The sequence below is a fragment of the Haliotis asinina genome, chromosome 5 (genome assembly GCF_037392515.1).
Source record: "Haliotis asinina isolate JCU_RB_2024 chromosome 5, JCU_Hal_asi_v2, whole genome shotgun sequence".
Lineage (NCBI taxonomy): Eukaryota > Metazoa > Mollusca > Gastropoda > Lepetellida > Haliotidae > Haliotis > Haliotis asinina.
Window position 1 is genome coordinate 70,141,303 of NC_090284.1, and position 24,894 is coordinate 70,166,196.

At 40.3% G+C, this 24,894-nt stretch overlaps 2 protein-coding genes across 2 annotated transcripts in view; one reads left to right on the forward strand and one right to left on the reverse strand.

Moving 5' to 3' along the window:
• Nucleotides 1-347: 347 nt before the first annotated feature.
• LOC137285169 (suppressor of fused homolog) lies at nucleotides 348-24,117 on the reverse strand. The gene is made up of 10 exons (XM_067817409.1): nucleotides 23,920-24,117; nucleotides 23,091-23,225; nucleotides 16,942-17,078; nucleotides 9,185-9,330; nucleotides 8,499-8,584; nucleotides 7,888-8,034; nucleotides 6,948-7,157; nucleotides 6,432-6,570; nucleotides 5,723-5,791; nucleotides 348-5,361 (listed from the first exon to the last, which is right to left on the reverse strand). The coding sequence occupies exons 1-10, from the start codon at nucleotides 24,096-24,098 to the stop codon at nucleotides 5,251-5,253; spliced, it is 1,359 nt and encodes a 452-aa protein (XP_067673510.1). The 5' UTR covers nucleotides 24,099-24,117; the 3' UTR covers nucleotides 348-5,250.
• Nucleotides 24,118-24,312: 195 nt separating this feature from the next.
• Nucleotides 24,313-24,894, forward strand: part of LOC137285171 (regulatory-associated protein of mTOR-like) — a 57,152-nt gene continuing 56,570 nt past the window's right edge. Inside the window, exon 1 of the mRNA XM_067817410.1 lies at nucleotides 24,313-24,577. Within this exon, the coding sequence (XP_067673511.1) occupies nucleotides 24,428-24,577 (150 nt within the window). The 5' untranslated portion in view covers nucleotides 24,313-24,427. The remainder of the gene's footprint in view (nucleotides 24,578-24,894) is intronic.

The following is a 24,894-nucleotide window of genomic DNA, read 5'->3' on the forward strand; positions in this document are numbered from 1 at the left end:
CCTAGCCTACAATCTCTTTGTGCAAGTGGGTGGCGATTCTAGCTGAAGCCTAAGATAGCAATTTTAAGGATTTACAATAAATGTGGCACTAAAATCATTCTATGCACGTGGGCCCAGGACTGATAGTGATGGTACGTCTGGGAAACCTCTTGGGTCATTGCTGCTGATATCAATCACTAGTTTGTCTGGTCAAGACTCATTGATCTACAGGCTACATCATTGGCTGGACTGGCGGTTAAACTGGCTGATGTTAAATCCTACCTCTAAGAATCATAGGTCAGGGGACTCAAACTGACTGCAGCAACCAGGCTCCATGAAGCAATGTTCTTTCATATAAGAAATATATGTAATGTCAAACAATAAGTTTATTTCTTTCAATGTCATATAAATTCTTAAAATACAACTAGAAAATAGGATTATATATTATGTTTGCATTTGTATAATTAACATGTATTATGTCCAAATAACATGAGAAAAACTCAAACACCATGACAACATACGAGTTATAAAACAAGCGTAACAAGCTGCCAATTCATTAACAAGCAATGGTTGTGCATCACAGCTGAACCATGAACAAATATAATATGGATGGAAGCATGCTGACATTGCATCATAGAAAATACTTTAATGAGTACAAGGACATATCTAGGATTCCATATGCAGGTCAAAATATATACAAAAATAGTATATATTCATATTGTGATGTACCGATGTAACTGCTGCTGTTATGATGAAAATAGACACCATTATGATTAAAATGGTTAGCCGTAGAGAGTTATACAACTCATGGAGGTGTACAACTTTGTTGAAACCCATGAACATACATATGGTACTGGCCAACTGTCACCAATCAGTTAATCAGCTTCTGGAATAGGAAAGGGATGCAACTCTGTACAGCAGTCAGTTGGAAAAGCAAGGGACATAATAGTGATAACCTTTTTCATCTTTAAGGCTAAGCCCCTTATTCACACAGAGGTTCAGCAGCATGCTGAACAACCAAGAACATCAAATGTGATAGTCAAGAGAAAACACATATAATGTCTGAACCCAAAACTAACAAGAAAGACAGTGATAGGAAATAAATAAAAAGAAAACAATATTATTATGTTACAAGCCTGAATGGCCATTAGCATTCTTTCCCCACTGAGGTTAATTGTTATATCTTCCCACGAACCTCCATTCTAATACGTCCATATTTCCTGGTTCTCATAAAATCCCGTGGCGGCCAAAACTCACTACACAAATTATCTGCCTTCTTTTTCTCCAACCAGAACACATGCTACATAACTTAGATCCAACTTAATTAATAGATGCAAATGTGGGGCCAGAAATATCTCTCCTCTGCTGATGTGGCACACAAAACATTTAATGGCTAGCTTTTCCACTGTCAACGAGGGCAACTTAGACGCCATTGATCCGCCATTACATGACGGACTCTTGTCTAGAAGATACAATGGCACATCACAATGGGGAAGAGGTTCTAGTTTTCCCAGCATGCAGAAATTGCCAAGGCCTTACAAATTATCACTTCTGAAACATCGCTGATTGCACAATTATATCTGATTGCAACCTGTCACAAATCCTGAACACTTGTACCATGACAGGGCTGTATTAGAACAGAAGTTCATAGGAAGATATGACAAGAAACCTCTGTGGGAAGAGAATGGGCCATCAGTTACTAATTACTGCACGCTGTCATACTTGGAGCAAAGTAGTGTCAAAGATTAGGACCCAAACTGGGTACAAGGAAGGATGTAAAGACTGTGACATATACCCAGAAGGTGGGTATGAAGTATAACATTATAACATATACCCAGACACCATGTATGAGGTATTTGACTGTAACACCCCCAAGCAGGTAGGCATAAGCTTGTGACACACACACAGAAACTAGGTATAATGTACAAGATTACAACACTTACCCAGAGCTAGATATGAGGTATCGGATTATAACATATACCCAGAAACTAGGCATGAGGTGGGTGTAAGATAACAGACACATACACTGAAGTTAGACATGAGGTGTAAAATTACAACACGACTCTATACGCTGATATATGATTATGACAAGATATTTGGTATTACTCTATTTGGTCCAACCACCCCTTCCTGTAAGGCTCAAGGCATATTATGTATAACGAATGTAGCAAGCAGCCAACCGTTTTGGAGGCAGAGTGCCATTCTTTTAAAAATTATGTGTACATCCAAAAGACCTTTGGCTGGTAAAATATTACCTGACTGGTATCATGTATAAGGAGAGCATAGTGTCAGATCTCTAGTCTCAAAACAAGGAGTACATTTGTGCATAGCTCACATTTTGATCATGAGAACATGTCCACATGCATTATTCCCTTAACAGTCACTAAGTTTACAAAGGTTCCAACAAAGTTTATATGCATTATAGCATTTCAAGTCAATAATTTACAAACGTTCCAACAATCTGTCAAAAGCAGTCTAAAACTAAATATGGACACACTTGGGTGGCATGTCGTCTTAACTGCAGACGTTTAATTGTTACCTCTAATTAAACAGCCACACCCAATTAATAAAATGGAAAGGGAGCCTGTAAAGGAATTCTAGTTTGATATGAAAACAAGGAAATCAGTTTCTAGTATGCAAGTAATATATTTCTGAGAGAGTGCATCTGTGTGCGTGTTTGTGTATGTGTATATGTATGTGTGTTTGTCTGTCTGTGCCTGTGTGTGCATGCCTGTGTGTCTATGTGTGTCTCTCTGTGTGTAGTAATATCAACAATCAGAGAGCATCTCCCAAGATACCAAGCTGCCTGTGATAGTCACAGTCACATTACCATCTCTGGGGACCCAGTCAGTGATGGGTGAACAGCTGAATTTGAAGTCATTTGCCAAAGGAGATATCACTTGTGCTTCAGTGTGGAGCCGGACTGAAGCCTAAGAAAAATCAAACGTCAAGCTTCGAAACTACTCTTTGTGAACAACTTGACCTAGTTTGCGACCTGTAAGCTGTACACTGGACCACATGCCACCTAGATGACAATATCTCATCTTTCAGCAGTGTTTTAATGCCAACTCAGCAAGACAAGGATACAACAAGGAACAATTAGGACAAAAGACTAATGAGATCAGATGCAAATATAAACAAAGATAAATATTCACATATCTACACACAATGAGAGCGTAAATACCCTGTTATTAATGGATGATATCACAGCACAGATTGCATAGTGTAACACAGAGGGCAGTCAATGTATAATGGCAGCATGGAATGGCCATAGCAAAATATTGTGGAAGGAGGAGATCAAACAAACAAAGGTATAACAATTTAAATAATGTACAATTATAACTAAAATATTTTCATACATTCAAGTTCTGATCGAAGTGCCGCTTCCTGAGCAGTGACAGTATTGAATGTCCACAAACACAGCGCAGGGCTGAACCAAGGATATGCCCACTGAAAAGCCTGTGTCTTGATCAACATGGTTCTACAATAAATGTTGTGGTCTTAGGTCGGTGACAAGACATTTGTGACAGATTCTCAGACTAGCAGCCACTTATAAATTGTACAAAATTAATTACAATATTTGCTCTCTGTTTAGTGTACAAACCCAAATCATCAACAGCAACTATTTTCATAGTTAAAAATCTCCCATGCAGTTACCCTCATTTGGACACAAGAGACATCACAATCCGTCACAAGGCCCTTGGTCTAAGTCAAACAATCCAGTGTGAAGACACAAGCCAGACATCAAACGGAATGTATGAATAAAGCATTGCACATTACAAGATGGATTACATCTGAAAATCTCGAAAGTAATCGAAGCATACACATACTTGTTTAAGTATCTTCCATGATAAAACTGTTGAAGCTGCCTGAACTACAGATTCTTGGTGCTCTTCTGTACATACTGTGATTATTACATGTGTCACGTTGTCAGGACTCACAGCACAAGACCTTCAGATGTTTCAGTTGGCAGATTATCATTAATAAGGGGTAGTAATCTTTCACATCACAAAACATTAATCACTTGTCTGAAAAATGTCCTAGTAATGACTACAAATGATGATTCAATATGTCTGTTGTGCTGAGCATATTAAAAACCTCTTGAACAAATTCTTCACTGTAGGAAGCAAATAGGGATGTTTCAAATTCATTGGTTCAGAAGTTTCGGAGGAGAGACAAGATGGATGTTGGATAATCAGGCCTTCATCAGGTGAACAAAACCACCAGGAGGCGGTCCACAGTCCAAACTTCAGTCACTCTCATCAACCTTGGTACAGCACTACACTGAATTTTCAAACCGCTACTTCCATACTCTTTTCTACATGAAAATAAAATACATAATTTTGGATAAACAAGTTTTGCTACTCAGTATTTCTTGAGGTTGAACAACAGCAAAAGCAATGCAACTTTGGTTTTATGTCAAATTTTTAAATAGAACACATAAACATGAATGCTTACTTTTATGAGATATCTTTTGCTTTTCAGTATATTACAAATCTCCACTCTGTAAGAGTGCTGTATTTGTATTGTTAAGCATAAGATCAACACATACAACAGTGCTTGAAATAGGCTGTATCTCTTGTGTTGACATGTGTATGTAAGACAAGCAGATATGAACATATTATGTGAGAACATCTCGAAAATGGAAGAAATGCACCTTGAAAGCCATTCTTGTAGAATTTTCTGGTACAAAACCATGTTTCCCAAAGTCTTTCAGGGCACAAACAGGGATTTCCCTTGTATGCAGTAATGAAATAATGGACAAAGGCAAATAATTATCAGCAGAAATTGACTTTGGCACACTACACCGAAACCCTAAAATCGTTCTGAATAGACAGAGCTGGGTAACTGGAATGTGAAAGTTCGGTCTGAAATTTGTACCGCCAAAATATAGATGTAACCAGAGCCACACTCCTCTGCTGCAGACTGAAGAAGTACTATCTCCTTACTTTAAAAACAGGAGCACCAAAGTCCCTTACAACCAACACCAACTACATTCTGCCTATGCAAAACTATATCACACTTATTTAGACATCTGATGTGAGCTGTCTTTAAATACAACTGCAGTGGTGAAGCTACTATCAGCTGAGCAAAGTATTATGCCAGTACTGCTGATGTGTCAGGAAATGGGCCATAGAGAATGGTGGCAATGTGCAGTATCAAACCTGCACTCTCTGCTTCATTATCAATCAGCTCCTCTACTGGGCCTCCAACCTTTCTGCTGCCATTTAACAGGAGCTGCTGTACGTAGAGTGGGTGTTCTGACAAGAATTACTTTGATGGATTGTCCTTCCTAGGCATGGAGAGATGACCTCTTGGGTACACAGCCACTTGCACTGACGGACTGGAAAACTTAAATATCTTTGGATATCTGGATATATCCTGGAACAAACCATGAAATTATCATTAGTTTCAATACATGTGAAACTTGGTTAAGCCAGCCTCTTTGAAATGAGTTCTGCATAGTGTGAGTGAGTATGGTATGACAAGTAATTTTCCAGTGTTAACACAGGATGGAACAAGACAGCATCCCAGTATATTTTAGTCATGTGCGGAATCAACATGAACTCCTTCCACACACACCACACATCCCTACCCCTCCTACCCTTTTAAAACTTCATGTAAAGGTAAGTGGCCATTATGTCATGTCCAGTATGAATGACACACCCTTACACATGTCTACAAGACTGAAAGACTGAACTCACTTCAGTATCATACATAACAATATCGGACAGAGTCTCACCTCGTCCACAGTTTGGAGTTCATCCAAAGCTTCTGTCATTTCTTCAATAAGGGCTCGGGTACAAAATATCTAAAACAAATCATATTTAACCATATGACAATGAAGAGAAAATGTTTTTGAAACCTTTGATATGCACTGATTGTAAATCTGTTTCACATTATGCAATGTCATATTCTTTTAACTGACTGGATGTAAGTTACATGAAAATCCTCAAGTACCATAAAATATGATTTAATTACTTTTGATATAAACCTTAGGGTGTCAATGAGTTTCAATTAGACTTCCATTTTGACTGCAAGTATTTCGGTTTTTCCTAAGAGTGGGGAAGAAATTGGACTGTGGACTTTTACCTATGTGCTGTATTAAGTACTCCAAAATGAATTGAGAAAAGTTTGTTTGATAAAGTGGCCAAACTTAGATGAAACAAAATAGTGACAGCTACGCAAATATTTACCACAGTATGCTACTGTTTTCTACAGAACATAGACTATGTTGTATATTTTCAGTCATAGTAATTGTGCATATGAAGATTACATACAGACTGGTGTAGACTCTGGTAAAATATGATATGAGTGTCATCTGTGATATGGCCATTCAGTTCTGTGGAGACATTAACCATAGGTTAGTAGAGACAAATATTTAACTTAAATATTAACAAGTTCAGGTTAAGTTTTCACAAGAGTCTGGAGGTTGGCTTAATGCTTCACACCTGTAAGTCTGAGCCCACTGCCTTCATGGGCTGAACATCACTGACTAACACACTCTCTTCATGTGTGGATGGCACCAGGTGGACCGCATGATTGTCTGCACTGCGGAAGATGAAAAATCTCCCCTTCTTTAACCTAGCTCTAAAACGAAAGAAACATTAATCAATTCCAATATATTATCAATATTTAGGTTTCTATCAATACTATTAACTACAGTTACATGAAGACACAATCTGTGAAGACAACATATCTGAAGGCACCATCTGTGAAGACACTGTGATGGGTAGACAACAATTACAAGAAGACAATATCTGTGATGCCACTATGTGTGAAGATAATATCTGTGATGACAATGTGATGTGCAGACAGCAGTTACATGAAGACACTACCTGTGAAGACACTAACGTTGAAGATGCTATTTGTAAAGACACTATCTATGATGGGTAGACAACAATTAAAAGAAGACAGTATCTGTGATGACACTATCTTTGGGGACACAGTCTGTGATGGGTACACACTTGACCACCATAGGGAGAAGCTCAGCAGCCTCTGCATCAAAACACAGCTGGACATCCTGGACTGGCTCCACATGCTGGTCGTCCTCCTGGTCCGAGTCCTCATCCCTGACTATGTTCTCCTTATTGTCATTGTTGTTATCTGCAGGTGTGGCTCCTGTCTCCTTCATCTTTATGCTCCTCTTAGGTGTGACATCACCTGACTCTCCTTTTCTGACCAGGAAAAATAACTCATGTCAAATCAAGACTAAACTGACAAAATGACCCTTGAAGTTACACCACCCTCTTAAGGACTAAATGTGATCTTTAGAGATCATGGTTTATTTCTTACCTAAAAGCTCACAGTGCAACCCTATGTGTACAGAACATTAGTTATCCAGTATCTGATCCCGTTGGCAGTAGGGTAGCCTAGTATTTAAAGCATTTGGTCGTGAAACGGAATGCCTGGGTTCCATTCCCACCATGGGTGTAAAATGCAGTGTTCACATTCATGCAGAAATCTGCATGTTTCATGCCAAAAATAATGATAATTTTTGCACAGGCTCTGATGTGCTTAGTTTTAAAAGTACCTCAAAACAAGAACATGAAAAACAGGACATTTTGAAATTATTCCGGATCGTACCCGGGTCCGATTCCCGACGTGGGTAAAATGTGTGACACTCATTTCTGGTGTCCCCTACTAGGATATTGCTTCAATATTGCTAAAAGTGGTGTAAAACCCACTCACTCCAATTGGCCACCAGTTTCATATGGAAAATAATGCAACAATCTTCATCCTTCAGCTTACTTTGCAAGTATTTTCTCTAACACATAGATTTCAGTTCATGGCTATTTCAAGTCTGTTGTTCAAACATGGTTCAAAACAAAGCCAGTGAATGGGGTATGGGTATTTATTGTCACAGAAAGAAACCTGTGATGTGTGGACCGGTGCCTCTGTACTTACAACAGCCTCCATGTGAATACGGCTGTGACATGGCCCATATTAGATCCATCTTTCTCTATCCCATCCTTCACCATCGCCTGCAAACTGGGATTCTTCTCAAATAGAGACTCCTTACGTGCCATATCGGTTACAAAGAATGGGCCGACACTGAAAATTGTTTATTGTGAGATGTAATGGATATACATAGAGAATATTATATGAGTGCCCATCTCATACTATGACATGAGTGCCTAAATGTTGGTGCATGTATTTCCTGTGTGAGAACTAGGGATACACTGATATTTAGGCATGAGTGTTGAAATGGTCTCTTTATTACTGAAGTCATCAAATTGAGGAAAACAAATCCAAATCTGTATTCAAACCTAGGCTGGCTATCTGCCATTGCCACATGTAGAGCGCCATGGCGCAGAAGAAGCGTGATGTTATAGTATTGTTCATGATGTCACATGACCATGACAAAGTGATTGAAATAATAGGGCATTGCATAAATCAGCCCAGCAACATTAATCAGCTGTTAAAATCATAGGGGTTTGCATGATTTGAAACCTTAGAATAACCAATTAAAATCAAGTAATTTCCAAATTGACATAAGAATTGGTTAGAAGACCCACTCTGGTGAGTCTTTGAGCAGCTGCAACATGCCAGCCCCCTTCCACTTCTGTGCTGCCTTGATCTCTTCATCCATGACACCAACCAACTGGCAACACAGGAAGACAGTACACAAATCACTTGGGACTAAGTTATAGCTCCACACTACATTACATGTGTCAGAGCTTTTTTAAGCCAAATTGCAACATCGCAGTCAGTTCATTATTTAGAATGCTGGCTCATAATCATCCAAAATGTCCTAAGAATACAATTCAAATTTGGTTATGATGTGGAAGAAGGTTGCATCAAAAGCTGAGAGACTCTTGAAAATGTCCCATTGTCATTTGTATGAAAATAACCAATTTTAGACAAAAGGTTTGTTCTAATTTTTCACTAATCCATCGGTACAAACTATTGGTGATATCTACTCCTATTACAACTAGTAAAGCTATGAGTCACGGGATAATAATGCCCATATTCAGATGCTGCATGATGGGTAAAATCACTCATATTTGTTGACCATAATAGTTATTTTTACCATGTAAGTTGTGACAAGCATTCATGGCATTATTGGTGATTTTTTTCTATGAAGTGAGCTGTGGATTAGTAGGAACGGTGACCAGGGGTATCTACCCTCGAATGCTGAGCTGTTCATCCCAGTTTTAGAGAGTTCTAAGTTGCAGTTGATGAGATATGTTTGTGCAGGTACCTGTCTGAACTCGACTGTGCCATATGGTGTGTCCAGATCGAGCAGCTGAGGGTCCTCAGCCACCAGCATGTGCTGTATCCTGCATGAGCTTTCTCCATCCAGGGGCTTGTGCCATGGGATGTGGTCCCCAACATGCAACACATTCCCTGAAATAGACACAACCACAGTTCTAAGAATTCTCTGTGCACTTTGGCCAATTGTTACATTAACATGCACAAATACTGTGAAAAATGTGACAAGCATGTGGCAGTGAATCTTAATTGGGGACCAGTGCAAAAGTTCAAAGTTACATGCTGGGGACCAGATCAAAGATTCAAAGTTAAATACTCTATAACAAATTACTTCCTTCTGTTTTGAGACAACCCCACATTCTTGTGTTGTGCTAACCTTTTCTAAATGATTATGTTATTTCTTGAAAATCCTTTTGTAGAGCTTTTATAGATCATATCTGCCATCCTGCATTTCACACTGCACCAGGAGCACTAGCCATTAGGGCCAGTTAGGACAAAACCATATCTTGTTGAAAGACAATATTTTCAAAGACAGTTCCTAACTGCATACACACAGCCCTCACTAAATTAATAAATTAGGATTTGAACCCAGCTGTACATATCTACAACTTTCAGCATGAAAAGTGGTATTTGAATTGCAGTATATCAGCTCAGACAGGAAACCCAATTTGTTCTTGGTTATGACTTTTGAAAAAAAATTGGAAAATTTAACTATAAATTGTATATTTATATACTTATCCTATCTTATGTTAAGCATCTCTCTTCCTCACATTGACCATGTGTGGAAACGTGCTGTCAGCTAAGTTGAATAAAATCTTCTTGGCCTCTGACCACTTGACCTCTGCCCCCACCATAGACACCTGTCAATCATCTTGCTCCTGCAGACATCTCAGCTGATCACGTGACGACTTGTACTTGTCATTCTCGTCTTGAAGCTACCCATAATCTGTGAAGTGGGGCAGGTTGGGTGGGCATCTATCGCGTGAGATAGGATAAGTATATAAATATACAATTTATAGTTAACATTTTTAAACTTATCCTATCTCACGTTATGCATAATCCCACGGTTGGCAGGAGGGCCACAGACTAACCTCTGTCACACTCCACACACGAGGATGCATTCCACAGGGAGGCCAGGAGAAGCACCAACTCCCGATATGCTACTCCATACTTGTGATGGGTTGCTTCAATAAACCCCTTGGCTTACACGTCACAAAAACTCTAGGGAGTGGTCGCTCCCGAATTAATGTGGTTTTCAGCCGCAACTTTTGCTAGAGCAAAACTTTGCTAGAACAAAAGGACGCAGTCTGGCAAGTAGGTCTCCTGCCCCACGATTTATCAGGTGACCCCACTGATCTGGCATGTCCCTGCTTCGGTACTACCACCTACAGACACCCGCCCGGAGGGCCGTGAAAGAATGAGTAGCCCAGTTGCTCAACTAGTTTAATGTTCAGTACCAATCTCCCAACTTACCAAAGGTGAGAAAGGACCTAGGAGTGGAACGCTTCGCAAACCGTTAGGTAATCGGAAATTGAACGCTTCACTGGCGTAATTGCTCAGCAAGTAGAGGTCAGTAAGTGCAGTGTCGATCACCTCTGCCTGCGCACAAGGCTGGCCGCTCAGTCTATCTAATCATGAGCGTGACAATAGGCCCTAGTTCCCTCGGTGAGAATGATCTCGTCCATATGAAAAAATACATAAGATATGGATAACACCGATATCTTTATTATGTACATTGCAAAACCGAACACGAGGAATTGCTTCATCTGCGTAGACGGGTCTACGACACCTGCTGCGCCAAGACCAAAGGACCAAACTGATGGAGACCCTCCACATCTGTGACCGATATATCCTGAAGGTTCCTGTGGAGCGTCATGGTGGAAGCAAGCGCCCGCGTCTCATGAGGCCTTGCCAATGAGGGTAGTGGAAGATTCGCAAAGCTATACACCCGTAAAATCATGGACCTCAACCAACAGGCTAGAGTTGTACAAGTCACTTCTGAGGTGGAAGTCATCAAAAGTGGAATAAACAGTCTCTTACGCAGCCTGCACCGGTCCTTAGCAGCAGCTAAACAGACCCTCAATGCCTGCACTGGGCACAAGGATAGATCTTCAGTGTCTTCTGGACCCAATATGGATGACAGCAGAGGAATACTGAAGGTACGATCCGGCTGTCCTGGCAGTTGGTTCTTGACAAGATAGTCCCACCGCAAACCAAGGAACACTCTAGCATGTCGAGACCTCTCAAAGCGTACCCGAGAGACATCTAGAGCATGTAACTTGGAAATATACACAGCTGTAGCCAAGGCTAAAAGGAAAAAGGTCTTCAACATGAAATCAATGACATCAAAATCCTTCTCATTCAGGGGCTCATACTCACTCAATGTGAGATGAACATGTGAAACGGAAAGATCCCAAGCCGGAGGTCGGAATTTCCGTGACAGGTCAGCCAGTTTATACGACCTCAAGAGAGACTGCAGCTCAGGGACAGTAGATATCTTCACACCCAACGCCGACGCAATAACTGTTAAGCGCGGCTAGGTAAGTAGACAGTGTAGAACCCTTCAGCTTACTAGAGGATCGAAGGTACTGAAGGTACTCTGCAACCACCTTAGGAAATGCCGTAGTGGGAGACATTATGCCTTCCATTCTGCAGTATTATTCAGATTTCTTCCACTTGTCATCGTAGATAGATCTCTTGGAAGTATGATGCGCTGTTGTGATAGCAGTCGCAACACACAAAGAATTACACTTGGCAGTTAATGACCGATGTAAATGTATTAGATCGGAGTGCGGATGAACCAGTAGGTGGAATCGGTCGGGTAGTGGAAGTGGATCTGGTTCGTCTAGCTCTAGAAGATCTACGAACCAACTACTCACTGGGTTGTTGGGAACGACCAAAAGCGTTATCATCTGCCAAGTCGTACACAGCTTGTGAAGCACACAGGGAAGAAGGGCCACTGGTGGAAAAGCGTATGTGTTGAGACTGTCCCACAGAATTGCGAGAGCGTGTTGTTTCCAAGCCAACAGGTCCGGGATCGGAGACATGAACAGGTGCAGCTGATGGTTGAATATAGTGGCGAATATGTCTACTGTCGGCTTTGTCAATGGAAGACAAACAGTCCTGAACACCTCTGGATGCACCTTCCACACTGTTGGGAATGGACACTTCGGACATGACAGAGAGTCTGTGATGACATTCTTGACCCCTGGAATATGATTGGCCTGAACTGATATTTTGAGAGAGTCCACCAGGTCGAAGAATTGTTGCATCCAACGTAGAAGTTGAGGCGACCCTGTTGATCCCATCCGACTGATGTCCCACACGACCACTGTTGTCCGCTCAAACCATAAGGGACGTGCCCCCCTAGTTGTTCCTGCGAATGACTGATGGCCAAGATTACTGCCCTGCGCTCTAATACACTGATGTGATACATCTGCAAGAGACCACTTCCCTGCCGCTTGCTGATCGAGAAGGTGATCTCCCCACCCGTGTAGAGACGCATCCACGTACAGGTGGTGAGACTGAACAAACAGCTCTAAACAAACTCTGCCACAAACATTCAACTCTTGCATCCAGTTGCTGAACTGAATATGTTCTGTGTTCTGGTAACCGGGTTAAGCGAGGATTCCCCACTACCGGGAGTTGAAAACCTTTGGACAGAGTGGGTAACACATAAGGGTCTACCAGAATGGTCCAATTTGGTGCATAAATTCCAAGTCTTCTGCCTACTGGTGAAGACTGGATAGGCACGACTGTGGGGCGGAAGTACCCAGTCATGCTGTGATGTCATGCAGTCACTGCTTATCTGACTTCCTGTTGGAGGACTGCTCGGAAATGCCTAATGGCCTTAGAGCACCAGAGGAGAGACGCTGACAATTGCCACGACCTCTGCTTTCTCTCCCCCACAAAGAGGATCCATTCCCTGAGCGCAAGTCTGGGTTGGTGGGTTCATAACGGGCCGGCAGCCACTGAAAAGTGAACTACCAGCCCAAGGTTGGCGAAATAAATCTGTTCGGAACCTACCCTCCCAGGAAGATAGCTGTAGAGGTCCCCTCAGATGCATAGCAGTGATGTAGGAAAAAATGTGCAATCAAATCCAGGATGATGTTAAACTTTTCTTGCACCAAATCCATAGCAGCCCAGATATACACCTGCTGATGTGTCGACGCATGACTCACAGCCATAGCCACTCCCTCTGTCGTTGTTAGCACCACGTGGAGTGGTGCCATGACCTTATGAATGGTCTCGTCTAAATGAACCAACTCACGATCCTCAACCATAAAGGGAGAACAAGACCTCAGCTTAGACCCCAACAACAAAAAGTCATCATCCACAGGTGGAGAAACGATCAGAAATGAAAATCTGTGCACATGCATAGATGTTAGACTGAACTGGGGAGTGCTAAAACTGTCTTCCTCAGGTTAGCAAACGCTGTGTCAAGTGACTCTGCTAACTGCATAAAACATAGCCTTGGGGGGAAAGTAATAGAACCAAAATCTCTTCAAAAAATCTTCAAACGCTTCACTGTAGTTGCAAATTGTCTGCAATCCACACCAGTAAAGATGGTGTGTCTACTGCATTGATGCTGACATCTGAACTTGCTGAGCCGCCAGATGAGGGAGACGGGGTGACAGACCAACGAACACCTACCCACTTGTGAATCGGTAAAGAAGAGGGTACTGCCACAGAATTGTCAGGCACTTGCTGCCTTGTTGCTGCAGCTAAGAGCACCACAAATGCATCAGAATCCATGGGTTGCGATGTTACTGTCTCCGGTACTGGCGCCCAGGAGATCGGCAAAGTAGGTCTTGACAAGGGCGTCAATGTAAACTGCGGAGCGCTATGTAACGAACCAGTCACGCCTGAGTAACCCGTAGAGCAAGTTACTAACGGTGCCCTGACAGCTGCAGTCAATACATGTGGAGTAGCCATCGACACAAGAGGCACACTACTAACCGCTTTAGACTGAATCGCCGAATCGACCATAAGTGGTTGAGTGAGCGCCGCATCCAAATGAAGCTGTTGTTGAGAGCGCATCACTTCAGAGTGAATCGAAGCGTTTGTGTGAAGTGGATGGGAAAACGCAATATCAATTCCACCCCTACCACTTAAGTGAATCGCTGAATCAGACTCAATCAGCTGAGCTGCAACCACATCGTGGCCTTGAGTGGTAGACTGAATCGCACTAAAGAGTTCGTGAGTCAATGGATCGGTCAGGTGAATCGATGAATACTGCGGTATCGTCACAATAGATGCCAGACGCAATGAAGTTTATGGTTGTGATTAAACCACTATATGTGGTGGTGACAACGATTCACTCACGTCTTGCAAGTCCTCCAAATTACTAGGACAAAACAATCGTCTCAAATTCTCACTAAGGTATGAGTCCGAGGCCTCATTCAAAAAAGGTTCATCCGCTGATTTCGAAGATGACTGTCTAGCAACTAATTTGTGACTTTCTTTCCTTGGCTTTTTAGGAGCAGATTGCCCATCTTCTGCTCCCCGACGATCTCTATCAGACGACCGTCTATTAGCTACCAGTTGATACAGAGAAAACCCCTCGTTGTCTAACCCTTCGCAATACGTACATCTGTTAGACCTATCAATAATGCCTATGCAATCCACACATAAGTTGTGAATGTCTCCCACTGAGAAGTTTCTATTACATTGACCGCAACGTTTATGCTTCTTAGATACCTTCTCTTAAGATCCATCCATGTTTATTCACAATTCCAACTCATATCTTCACAGAGACAACGCGCGTCCACACTGTGGAAAGAGAATGACAAGTACAAGTCATCATGTGATCAACTAAGACGGCTGCAGAGGTCAGGTGGTCAGAGGCCAAGAAGATTTTATTCAACTTAGCTGACAGCACGTTTAGACACATGGTCGAAGTGACGAAGGGAGATGCATAACGTCAAATAGGATATGTTTAAAAATTGGGACCAACAAAAGTTACCAATTGATCTCTGCACCTCTTGACTGCAAAACTGTGAGCAGTTGAGAGAAACAAACCCATGAATAGTGATTTCTAATCTCTATGCAGAAAAGCATGCTCAAAGCGCTAACACACTGATCATCATTATTACCCCAGATAAACCAAGCTGCCTGTTAGGTGCTAGAAGGTTATAGTCACATGATTTTTATGTCACTGGGTTCCCATTTTCTGCTGGGTGAACTCACTTGCCTAAGGTGAGACCACATTTTTCGCATGTGCTTCGTATCAGTATTTTTTAGAGCACCCTTTGCGAAGAATGACCTGTGCGCAAACTCTTTGCTCGTTTGCGGTAAAAAAAAGGTAAAAATTGTGAAACAACAATTTTAAAACACTTTATATGAAAATTGCCACAGTGACAAGAATATTGTCCTTTTTGTGCTTTCCAGTACAATGCACAACAAAACTCATCTAGAGACATCATCCTTGTCTTGTGCAATTTAGCCACTTAAACTCCTCTTTTGGGTAACTGTCTTTGGATATCTTTAGTTCAGTAAAGGAGAGGATAATGATGTTCAGTATTTATCTATACGTCAACTCATCACAAGAAACCTATCCACAAGTAGTCTTATCTGTATTGCAAATATCAACACACCAAATATTCAACTACTCCAGAACATAACTTCAACAAACAACCATCAGTTTCAGAATACCCCATATCATTCCCACTAGATTGATCTGTAGCAATTACCAACAACAATACTCTACAGATTAGCCCACAGAGAGAAGACAGATAGTTTTCAACAAGAGTCATCAGAAGATGACACATCTCCCTGGCCCCTACATATTTGAAAGGACAAATCATCACACAGTTACTTATTGAGTTTTTAGACCAAGTCTGAATTGTTTCCATGGAATTCATGAAAAATAAAATGCCATATATCTGTAATCAGAAAAAGTCACAATTTCAAGATCTGTCTCATATATATCCCAAGATCTGTTGAAAGATATGAAACGGTTTTCGAGTTGTGCTCTGGGAATGAAGCCCATCCCTCCATTTTGAGACTAAGTCTGAAACGTTTCCATGGAACCGAGAAAATAATTCATCATAAAAATCTGTAAATAGCAAATGGCACCACTTTGGGGTCTGCCACACATATCTACCAAGCGACACTAACAGATATTAAGAAGTTTTTGAGTTCTGCTCTGGAAACGAAACACACCTCTCACTTTTGAGACTAAATACGAAACGCTTCCATGGAAACCAAGAAACTAAGAAACTAACTACCAAAACGCACCACTTTGGGGCCTGCTACTGATATCTACGAAGTTTTGCAGAAAAACATTAAATGGTTTTTGAGTTCTGTTCCGGAAACAAAGTCCATTCCTCCATTCAGAGACTAAGTTCGAAACATTTGCATGGAAACTGAGAAAATAATGCATTACAAAAACCAGTACATAGCAAAAGGCAACACTTTGGGGTCTGCCACACATATCTACTAAGTTTTGCAGAAAAATATTGAGCGTTTTTTTAGTTCTTCACCGGTTTTTTTGTTCTTTTTTAGTTCCTGCCCGACCATTTGACTAACACCAAAATGTTCCATGGAAAAACAAAAAAAAAATAGAAAAATGCCCAAACTCTGTAAATAGCAAAAGGCACAACTATAGGTTGAGATCATTATATCTATCAAGTTTGGTCTAAAAATATTGAACGGTTTCTGGGTTATGCTTCGGAAACAAAATGATTACATGCCGGGAGGATAAAAATGACGATAACAATACGGCCACATGTTTGGTGTTCTCACCTGTATGGAAGACATATCGTGCCAGTTTGTTGATGAGAGTAGGAGCCCAGTCAGGTGGCACAGTATCCTCAACTTTCCTCTGTACACGGAGAGTCAGCTCAAACCCAAAGCCACTGGGTTCCCCACGCTCTTCTCGTCTGAAACACAACATGAGTAACAGTATAGACATACAACTTCTTTAATATTTACAACACAATGCTTCTGGGCTACTTCTGGCCTCCATGTCAGGTGAATGACATATGATAATGAGCAAAATATGTAGTATGTACAGGAAGCCAGTGAGATAGTATTACAGGGTAAGATGTACAGAGATCAAGAGGATTAAGTGATGTGTTTTCATATATAGAGTTGAAAGAGATTAAGTGGTATGTTCATGCAATGGATGGACAGAATGTTGATGCAACAACAAGAGTTGGATATACACGATAGTATTGATTGGAAGCCACTTGTGAAAACAATGATAAGAAAAGTGCATATGTGAAAGAACACATCAAGGTGTGTACAGCAATTAAGGGAAAACATGAATAAACATGACCACGCCTTTCAGAAAGTCATGAAATGTGAAATGTGTTACATCAGTATTGCTGACAAGACATCATCCAACATGATCCAACAAGACGTACTGACAGATGAAATCTTACAGACTTCTAGTCAGACATGTTAAAAGTCAGAGTCTTAATTAAATTCAGTTAACCTAGAATAAAACATCACAGTGTTTTCTAGTTGTCTAGCCTGGTCTGTCATCTACATGTTGTCAATCAGTAAATGATGAACTGTGTTTATTTGATACATGATATATAATATCAGTAATGAAGGCACTAAGTGTATTTATTTATTTAAGTGTATTGTCTTTTTAGACTAAGTTTGAATTGTTTCCATGGAATTCATGAAAATCATAAATGCCATATATCTGTAACCAGCAAAGTCACAATTTCAAGATCTGTCTCATATATCTCCCAAGATCTGTTGAAAGATATGAAACGGTTTTCGAGTTGTGCTCTAGGAATGAAGCCCATCCCTCCATTTTGAGACTAAGTCTGAAACGTTTCCATGGAAACCAAGAAATTAATACATCACAAAAACCTTAAAAACCAAAAGGCACCACTTTGGGGTCTGCCACACATATCTAGAGAGTTTTACTAACAGATATCAAGAAGTTTTTTAGTTCTGCTCTGGAAACGAAACACACCTCTCACTTTTCAGACTAGGTCCAAAACGTTTCCATGGAAACCGAGAAAATAATATATCACAAGATACTGTACATAGCAAAAGGCACCACTGCAGGTCCTGACTGATATATCTACCAAGTTTTGCAAAAAAATATTCAACAGTTTTTGAGTTCTGGTCCGGAAATGAAACACACTTCTCACTCTTGAGACTAAGTCTGAAACGTTTCCATGGAAGCCAAGAAAACAATAAATTACAAAAACCTGTAAATAGCAAAAGGCACTACTTTAGGTTCCGATTGATATATCTACCAAGTTTTCCAGAAAAATATTGAATGTTTTTTCAGTTCTGTTCCCGAAACGAAGCGCATGCCTCCATTTTGAGGCCATGTCCGAAATGTTTCCATGGAAACCGAGAAAATGATAAATAAAAAAAAACTGAAAATACCAAAAGGCATCACTTCAGCTTCTGACTGATATATCTACCAAGTTTTGTCAAAAAATATTGAACGGTTTTTGAGTTCTGCTCCGGAAACGAAACTCACCTCTCACTTTTGAGACTATGTCCGAAATGTTTCCATGGAAACGGAGAAAATAATAAATCACAAAAACCTGTACATACCAAAAGGCACCACTTTAGGTTCTGATTAATATATCTACTAAGTTTTGCAGAAAAATATTGAACGGTTTTTGAGTTCTGCATGAAAAAACAAAAAAAAAAATAAATGCCAAAAACCTGTAAACAGCAAAAGGCACAACCATAGGCTGAGATTACTATATCTATCAAGTTTGGTCTAAGAATATTGAACGGTTTCTGAGTTATGCTCCGGAAACAAAATGATTACAGATGGATGGACGGACGGACGGACACACGAGGTGTCAACTATATCCCCCCGCATTACATGCCGGGGGATAATAATCTTTATTCCCAAAATGAAAAACAAAGTTGTGATAGAAGTGCCACGAAAATGAATTGCTATGAAAGCATCGGATTACCATACTTCATTTAGTATTATCTACCATACTACAAGCGTTTTGAGTGACGTTTCCTGTTTCCTAAGTAAGCTGAGTGGAGACCTAACTGAATGCTAGTTGTTTCTTATAAAGATACAGTAAATGAATAAATCAGGCTTTTAATCGAGGCAATTAAAAATGACACATTTTAATTGAGAATAACTGAGATTGAAATGCCCTATATAATAAGCTGAATTTTTCTTTATCAAAACGGCAAATGCACAGGTCAGGGTTACGCTTACTGACAGACTGGGAGGGGGCCAGCACTTGTCCTATGACAAGTTTAAGTATTGGAGTAACAAAACCATCAAAAAGAAAAAGTACTGCAGCTGTGTTGTCGCCGGATACGGACAGAGAGAAGGCCAGCACTTGTTCTATGACAGATTTAAGTTTCGGGGTAAGAAAACCATCTGAGAGAAGAAGTATTGGAGCTGTGTAGTTGCTGGATGCAATGTGTCAGTAAGTGGTCTTGCAGGCAATATTATCATGACTTTAAATTTATGAAATATACATCTGATTTGACTAAAAGTTGTTTAACTTATATTTATTGGTTGTTTGACTTATTTGCCTATTTTATTAAACTAATTTCGTTTATTATTGGCACCACACCCACCAACCAGTGCAATTCAAGATGGAAGTGGAGGCCTTCAAGTCCATGCTAATCCACTGTTCAAAACGTAGACAACGCCGATTCCAACCATCTACGGAGATGAGGTATCCCAACTGGGAAGCCACCATAACGTTGTTCCTGACGACCTGCTATCCTTTCATCACTCAAGACCACTTCTCTACAGACAGGCGCCAAAGACCTTTCCTGGACCCTCTGCCACCAGACCTGTGATTCAGCTTGAGGACAGTGGACCTTTCCCGAAGAAGGAGAACTCTTCCTCCATCGCATCGACGACATCATCATCATTTTCACAACAGACAAGGAAATTGAGCGTGTCTGCAGCAGTTACAGTTTGGTGGTGGCACCTTCTCCTCAGTACCCCGGCTGTTTGAGCAGATCTACACACTGCATACTGAGTATCACTATCAAGGCCACATGTTCCCATTTGTCTACTGTTTTCTGCCAAATAAATCTGAGGATACATAAAGATACACTTGCGTCAGATGGCCCATCACCTGAATTGTTCCCCCAATCCAAGGACATTCCACCATCATCAATGTCATGGACTACACAGATCACATCACTGAACTGATCCATCTTCAATGATCCATCTTCAGGGATTCAGTAAATGTGACTTATTGGTGAACAGCCTGTTACTCTGTCATTTCCTGTTATATATTCAATACATTTCTACCATGACTATGGTATCAGACAACAACTCACGTTTCTTTGTTTTTCTTGCGTATTGAGAGTCCTGGAAACATGAAATTCTGCGTTCACTGTAGCTTGACCATTCCCATGAAAGCGAAACCTAACTGAGGAGGTTTGATCCAGATTTCGCTTTCCTGGGCCATAACCATTTATGAGCGAGTGTGTATGGTTTCACTCCACTATTAGCAATGTTCCAGCATCATCACGACTGAGGACACCAAAAATGGACTTCACATATTACACCCATGTGGGGAATTGAACCCAGGCATTTGGTGTGATGAGTGAATGCTTTTACCCAAAAGCCCCCTTTAAGGTATTCATGTCAAACACAAAAGCACAAGTATGCCACTTTGCCAGTGTATGAAATAAACCAATATCCCAGCCAGATATCCCAGCTGGTAACTTCCCTGCTACCAGTCCCAAGAGGATCTAATCAGACGAGGCACCAAGATGTGGTGAATTCAGGCCCCCCTAAGTAATTGAAGGAATTACAGCAAATTTGAAGGAATTGCATCTCAAATGTAAACAAACGCAGCCCACTCGCGAAACAATTGCAGCGATATCGGTAGTTTAGCGGTAATAACAGAAACACATCGGCCCTATCGGAAGCAATGTCGGTAATACAGGAAACACGATCGGCCATCTTCGGAGATTTTTCGGTCGCGAGCGGAAACTCATGCAGCAAAACATGGCGTCGTTGGAAGAAGCACCCGTCTCGGTGAGATTTGTTTTTAGTTCCTACTATTACATTTTCATACTTATCCATCTTTGACCACCCGCGTTGAATGCGTTTAGGTATGAGGTGTTGTCGGGGCAATAGCTTATGTTTTTAGGAAAAGATTGTCACTGCAGAAGAGTGTCACAAGTCATGCCCCTGGAGATTGTTTACAGCTGAACATCGAAGTCGTGCCGATGATTACGAACATCATGAACGTGCGCCATGAAGAAGTTTATGAGCCATAATTTTTCTTGCTACGAAGTGCAATTGACAAATTCAAACACATTTTACAAAAAAATGATGTTATATCTGGCGCACGTTCGTAATCATCAGCACGACTTCGATGTTCAGATGTAAACAAACTACAGGGGCATGACTTGTGACACTCTCCTAGAGTGACTATCTTTTCCTAAAAACATAAGCTATTGCCCCGACAACACCTCATACCTAAACGCATTCAACACGGGTGGTCAAAGATGGATAAGTATAAAAATGTAATAGTAGAAACTAAAAACAAATCTCACCGAGACGGGCGCTTCTTCCAACGACGCCATGTTTTGCTGTGTGAGTTTCCGCTCGCGACCGAAAAATCTCCGAAGATGGCCGATCGTGTTTCCAGTATTACTGACATTGCTTCCGATAGGGCCGATGTATTTCTGTTATTACCGCTAAATTACCGATATCGCTGCAATTGTTTCGCGAGTGGGCTGCGTTTGTTTACATTTGAGATGCAATTCCTTCAAATTTGCTGTAATTCCTTCAATTACTTAGGGGGGCCTGGAATTTACTTAAATGTATTGTACATATAGAAAGTTTACTAGACCAACAGGTTAGCTAGCTGTACATTTACCATCCCTCACAAACCTTGCTCATCTCCAGATGTTGGGCAGGCCTTACTTCATATGCTGAGTATGTGCTAACAAACCTAGACAAGTAATATGCTTCATCAGGTTGTTACAAGCGATTGATACGATTTGTAACAGGAACAGGTCAAAATGGCCACATGACAAAATGGCCACACTGACCTAGTCAAAATGGCCACACAAAAAGGTCAAAATGGCCACAACCCCTAGTCAAAATGGCCATAGATTGTTTTATTAGTTTTTAATGCTCATGACATTTGTATTATTTGATATCAAAGTGTGAAAATGACAAAAGAAGCTATATCACACAACAAAACAGTGTTTATTACTGAGGTACTTTCCTAATTGATACTTTGAGACTTGAGATGTTTAATTAATCTCTCAGTGTTTTCCTCCTTGATACTTATAGGTGTTAATTCAAAACCCATTAATCATTTGGTAGTGTTATGATGACAATACAATAAGTAAGCAACTTACTTACTTGACTCAGTTGGCTCAACTCAGTGTCATGATACATTACTATATAACGCTGTACAGATATGAACATGATACCACTTACCTCTATCATGGCTGTAAAGTGTGTTAAGTGTACCAAGATCGTCAGGAAAAACCAGCATGCAAATGCATTTGCCTGTGATGAAGTGCCTTGCAACTGTAATTCATGACTAAGGCGGTTTGTTAATTACTGTTTAGCATGTGATTACATCCATAATTGAGATGCCTCATTAACTAATTAAGCCTTAATTGACTGATTCATTGTTCATTGCTGTGTTAATTGTAATTGTTCTATACAATCATGTGGAAGGTAAGTATAAATAAATAATACATAAATGCTGTACATGAATATAGAACATGTACATATATATTTGTTAATACACTGGAATTAAAATGGTCTCACAAATGACATGTAAAAATAGACAGTAAAAAGGTGTTTGTACTTTAAAAACATACATATATATATTTGTTTGACTAGGGGTTTGTGGCCATTTTGACTTTTTTGTGGCCATTTTGACTTGGAAGATTTGTGGCCATTTTGACTAGGACTAGGACATGGTGTTTCATGCTACCTGTGAACTCTTCCATCCCCATACAAATCACTGAAGCCGAAAGTGATGAAGTGCCAGTGGGGTGGAATGTTCTTGGACAAATCTCCTTCATTGGAATAAATGCGGATAAAGTCAAGAGGGTCAGGTCCACCTAACCTGAAAAGGTAATAAACTGTGTATTCCATAACTATTAAACTCATAACAAATCTTGCACACATGGTACTACAACACCCCTCCTCCCCCCAATCTCCAGTGACATCTGTATATATATCTTCTATATTAAGGCAGAATTATAAGCAAGTACAGACAGATCTTTTTCACATCTGCAAACAAAAAGTCCTTACCTTCATAAATTTAAGAATACCAAGTTCCATAAATCAATCCCTACTGAGGCTAACACCAGAATGAATTTAGTATTTTAAAATGTGCGGCCCCAAAACTGCAAAATCATGACAAATGTAAAAAAATAATTATGGAATCTGTTTACCACTCATCGAGAACCATAATAATAAATGGATATGATATCATGACAATTCTATAATATTGCTACACTAATACCTCCCCGATCCTTGGCGTTAACTATTAAGGGATCAAACAAGTTTGCCCATCCCACTCACGAAAACGTTGATGAACTTAAGTGTACAGAGGTTCCCAAAATAGTGTTACATTGAGAATGGGCAATCTGGATTTGACTGGAAATGAGATTTTCTTCGCTAACAAGATTCTTATTTGAGTTGTGCCTGTTGAAGCTTATTGCCATTCATTACTGTGCCAAATACCAAGTCGCAATAAAAATGCGATAAACCAGTTACTAGGTTAACCAGTTAGACGAGCTTAGTCGTCAACCTACCATACTTGCACTCTTGGTGTCGACTGTAGAGGATTGGGTTGATCTGCATAAATAATTTTGCAAGATCTGTCAATAGCTTCATAACCATAACTGTCACATTCATCCAGATCGTCAGACTCGTCAGAACTATCACCCATGAGACCCGACGCGCCAAGCTCTCCAAAACTTTCTGCTTCCATAGTTGAAATATGGTTATCTCCCCTTATTGCATACTCTTTAAGCATATCGTTGTAGAGGAAAATAACAATTTATTACGCTTGGATTTCTAAATGACTAATGGCATTGGAGTATTTGTGACTTGATTAGATTACGCAATATTTTGTTTGCTATAAAATAGAATACGAATTGGAAAACGTTCAATTTAAAGGTTATTCTCTTCCAATAACAGACAAAATGGCGGATGCCCATGCCGTCCGTGAGAAATTTACGCATGGAAATAATTCCTTGATTACACCTTCTCACACTATTTCTGTCGAGCTTTCGAAAGTTTCACATCTAGAAAATTAACATGGCAGGTGAAAATGAGGTTGACGTGTATGAAGAAGGGGAGGGGGAGTTGGTGGACTGGCAGTTACCAGTTGCGTTCAACGAAAATAGACACACGGAAAAGATTGAAGGTTCTCGTCCAGTAACAGAAACATGGAGGATGAAAGAAAGGGTTAGCATGATTGTCAATAAATTTTTATCAGAAATTTTTTATTTTTGAACGAGGATAGTTCTTTATTTAACATACGTGTCATACTATGTATCCGTAGTTCTGTAAATATGATATTGCGATTGTCATCACAAGATTGCAACTACCAGTACCACTACACTTCGTTTTATAAGTTGTCACATAAGAACACCAAACGCAGTAAGCAAATTATGTATGCTGAAAATCTATTAGAAACGCATTACCTTATTATCACCTTATTGATTATGCAATACACTGAACGAATTATGAACCTAAATTGTGCTTGGAGTCGTCTGGAAAAC

Bases quoted from the DNA above. Each gene is read 5' to 3' on its own strand.
- LOC137285169 (XM_067817409.1), bottom strand. From the start codon at position 24,098: ATGGAAGCAGAAAGTTTTGGAGAGCTTGGCGCGTCGGGTCTCATGGGT. The intron at 23,226-23,919 runs GTAGGTTGACGA...TTACCTTTTCAG, and splicing joins ACACCAAGAGTGCAAGTATG to GTTAGGTGGACCTGACCCTC. The intron at 8,035-8,498 runs GTGGGTCTTCTA...AACAATTTTCAG, and splicing joins CTGCTCAAAGACTCACCAGA to TGTCGGCCCATTCTTTGTAA.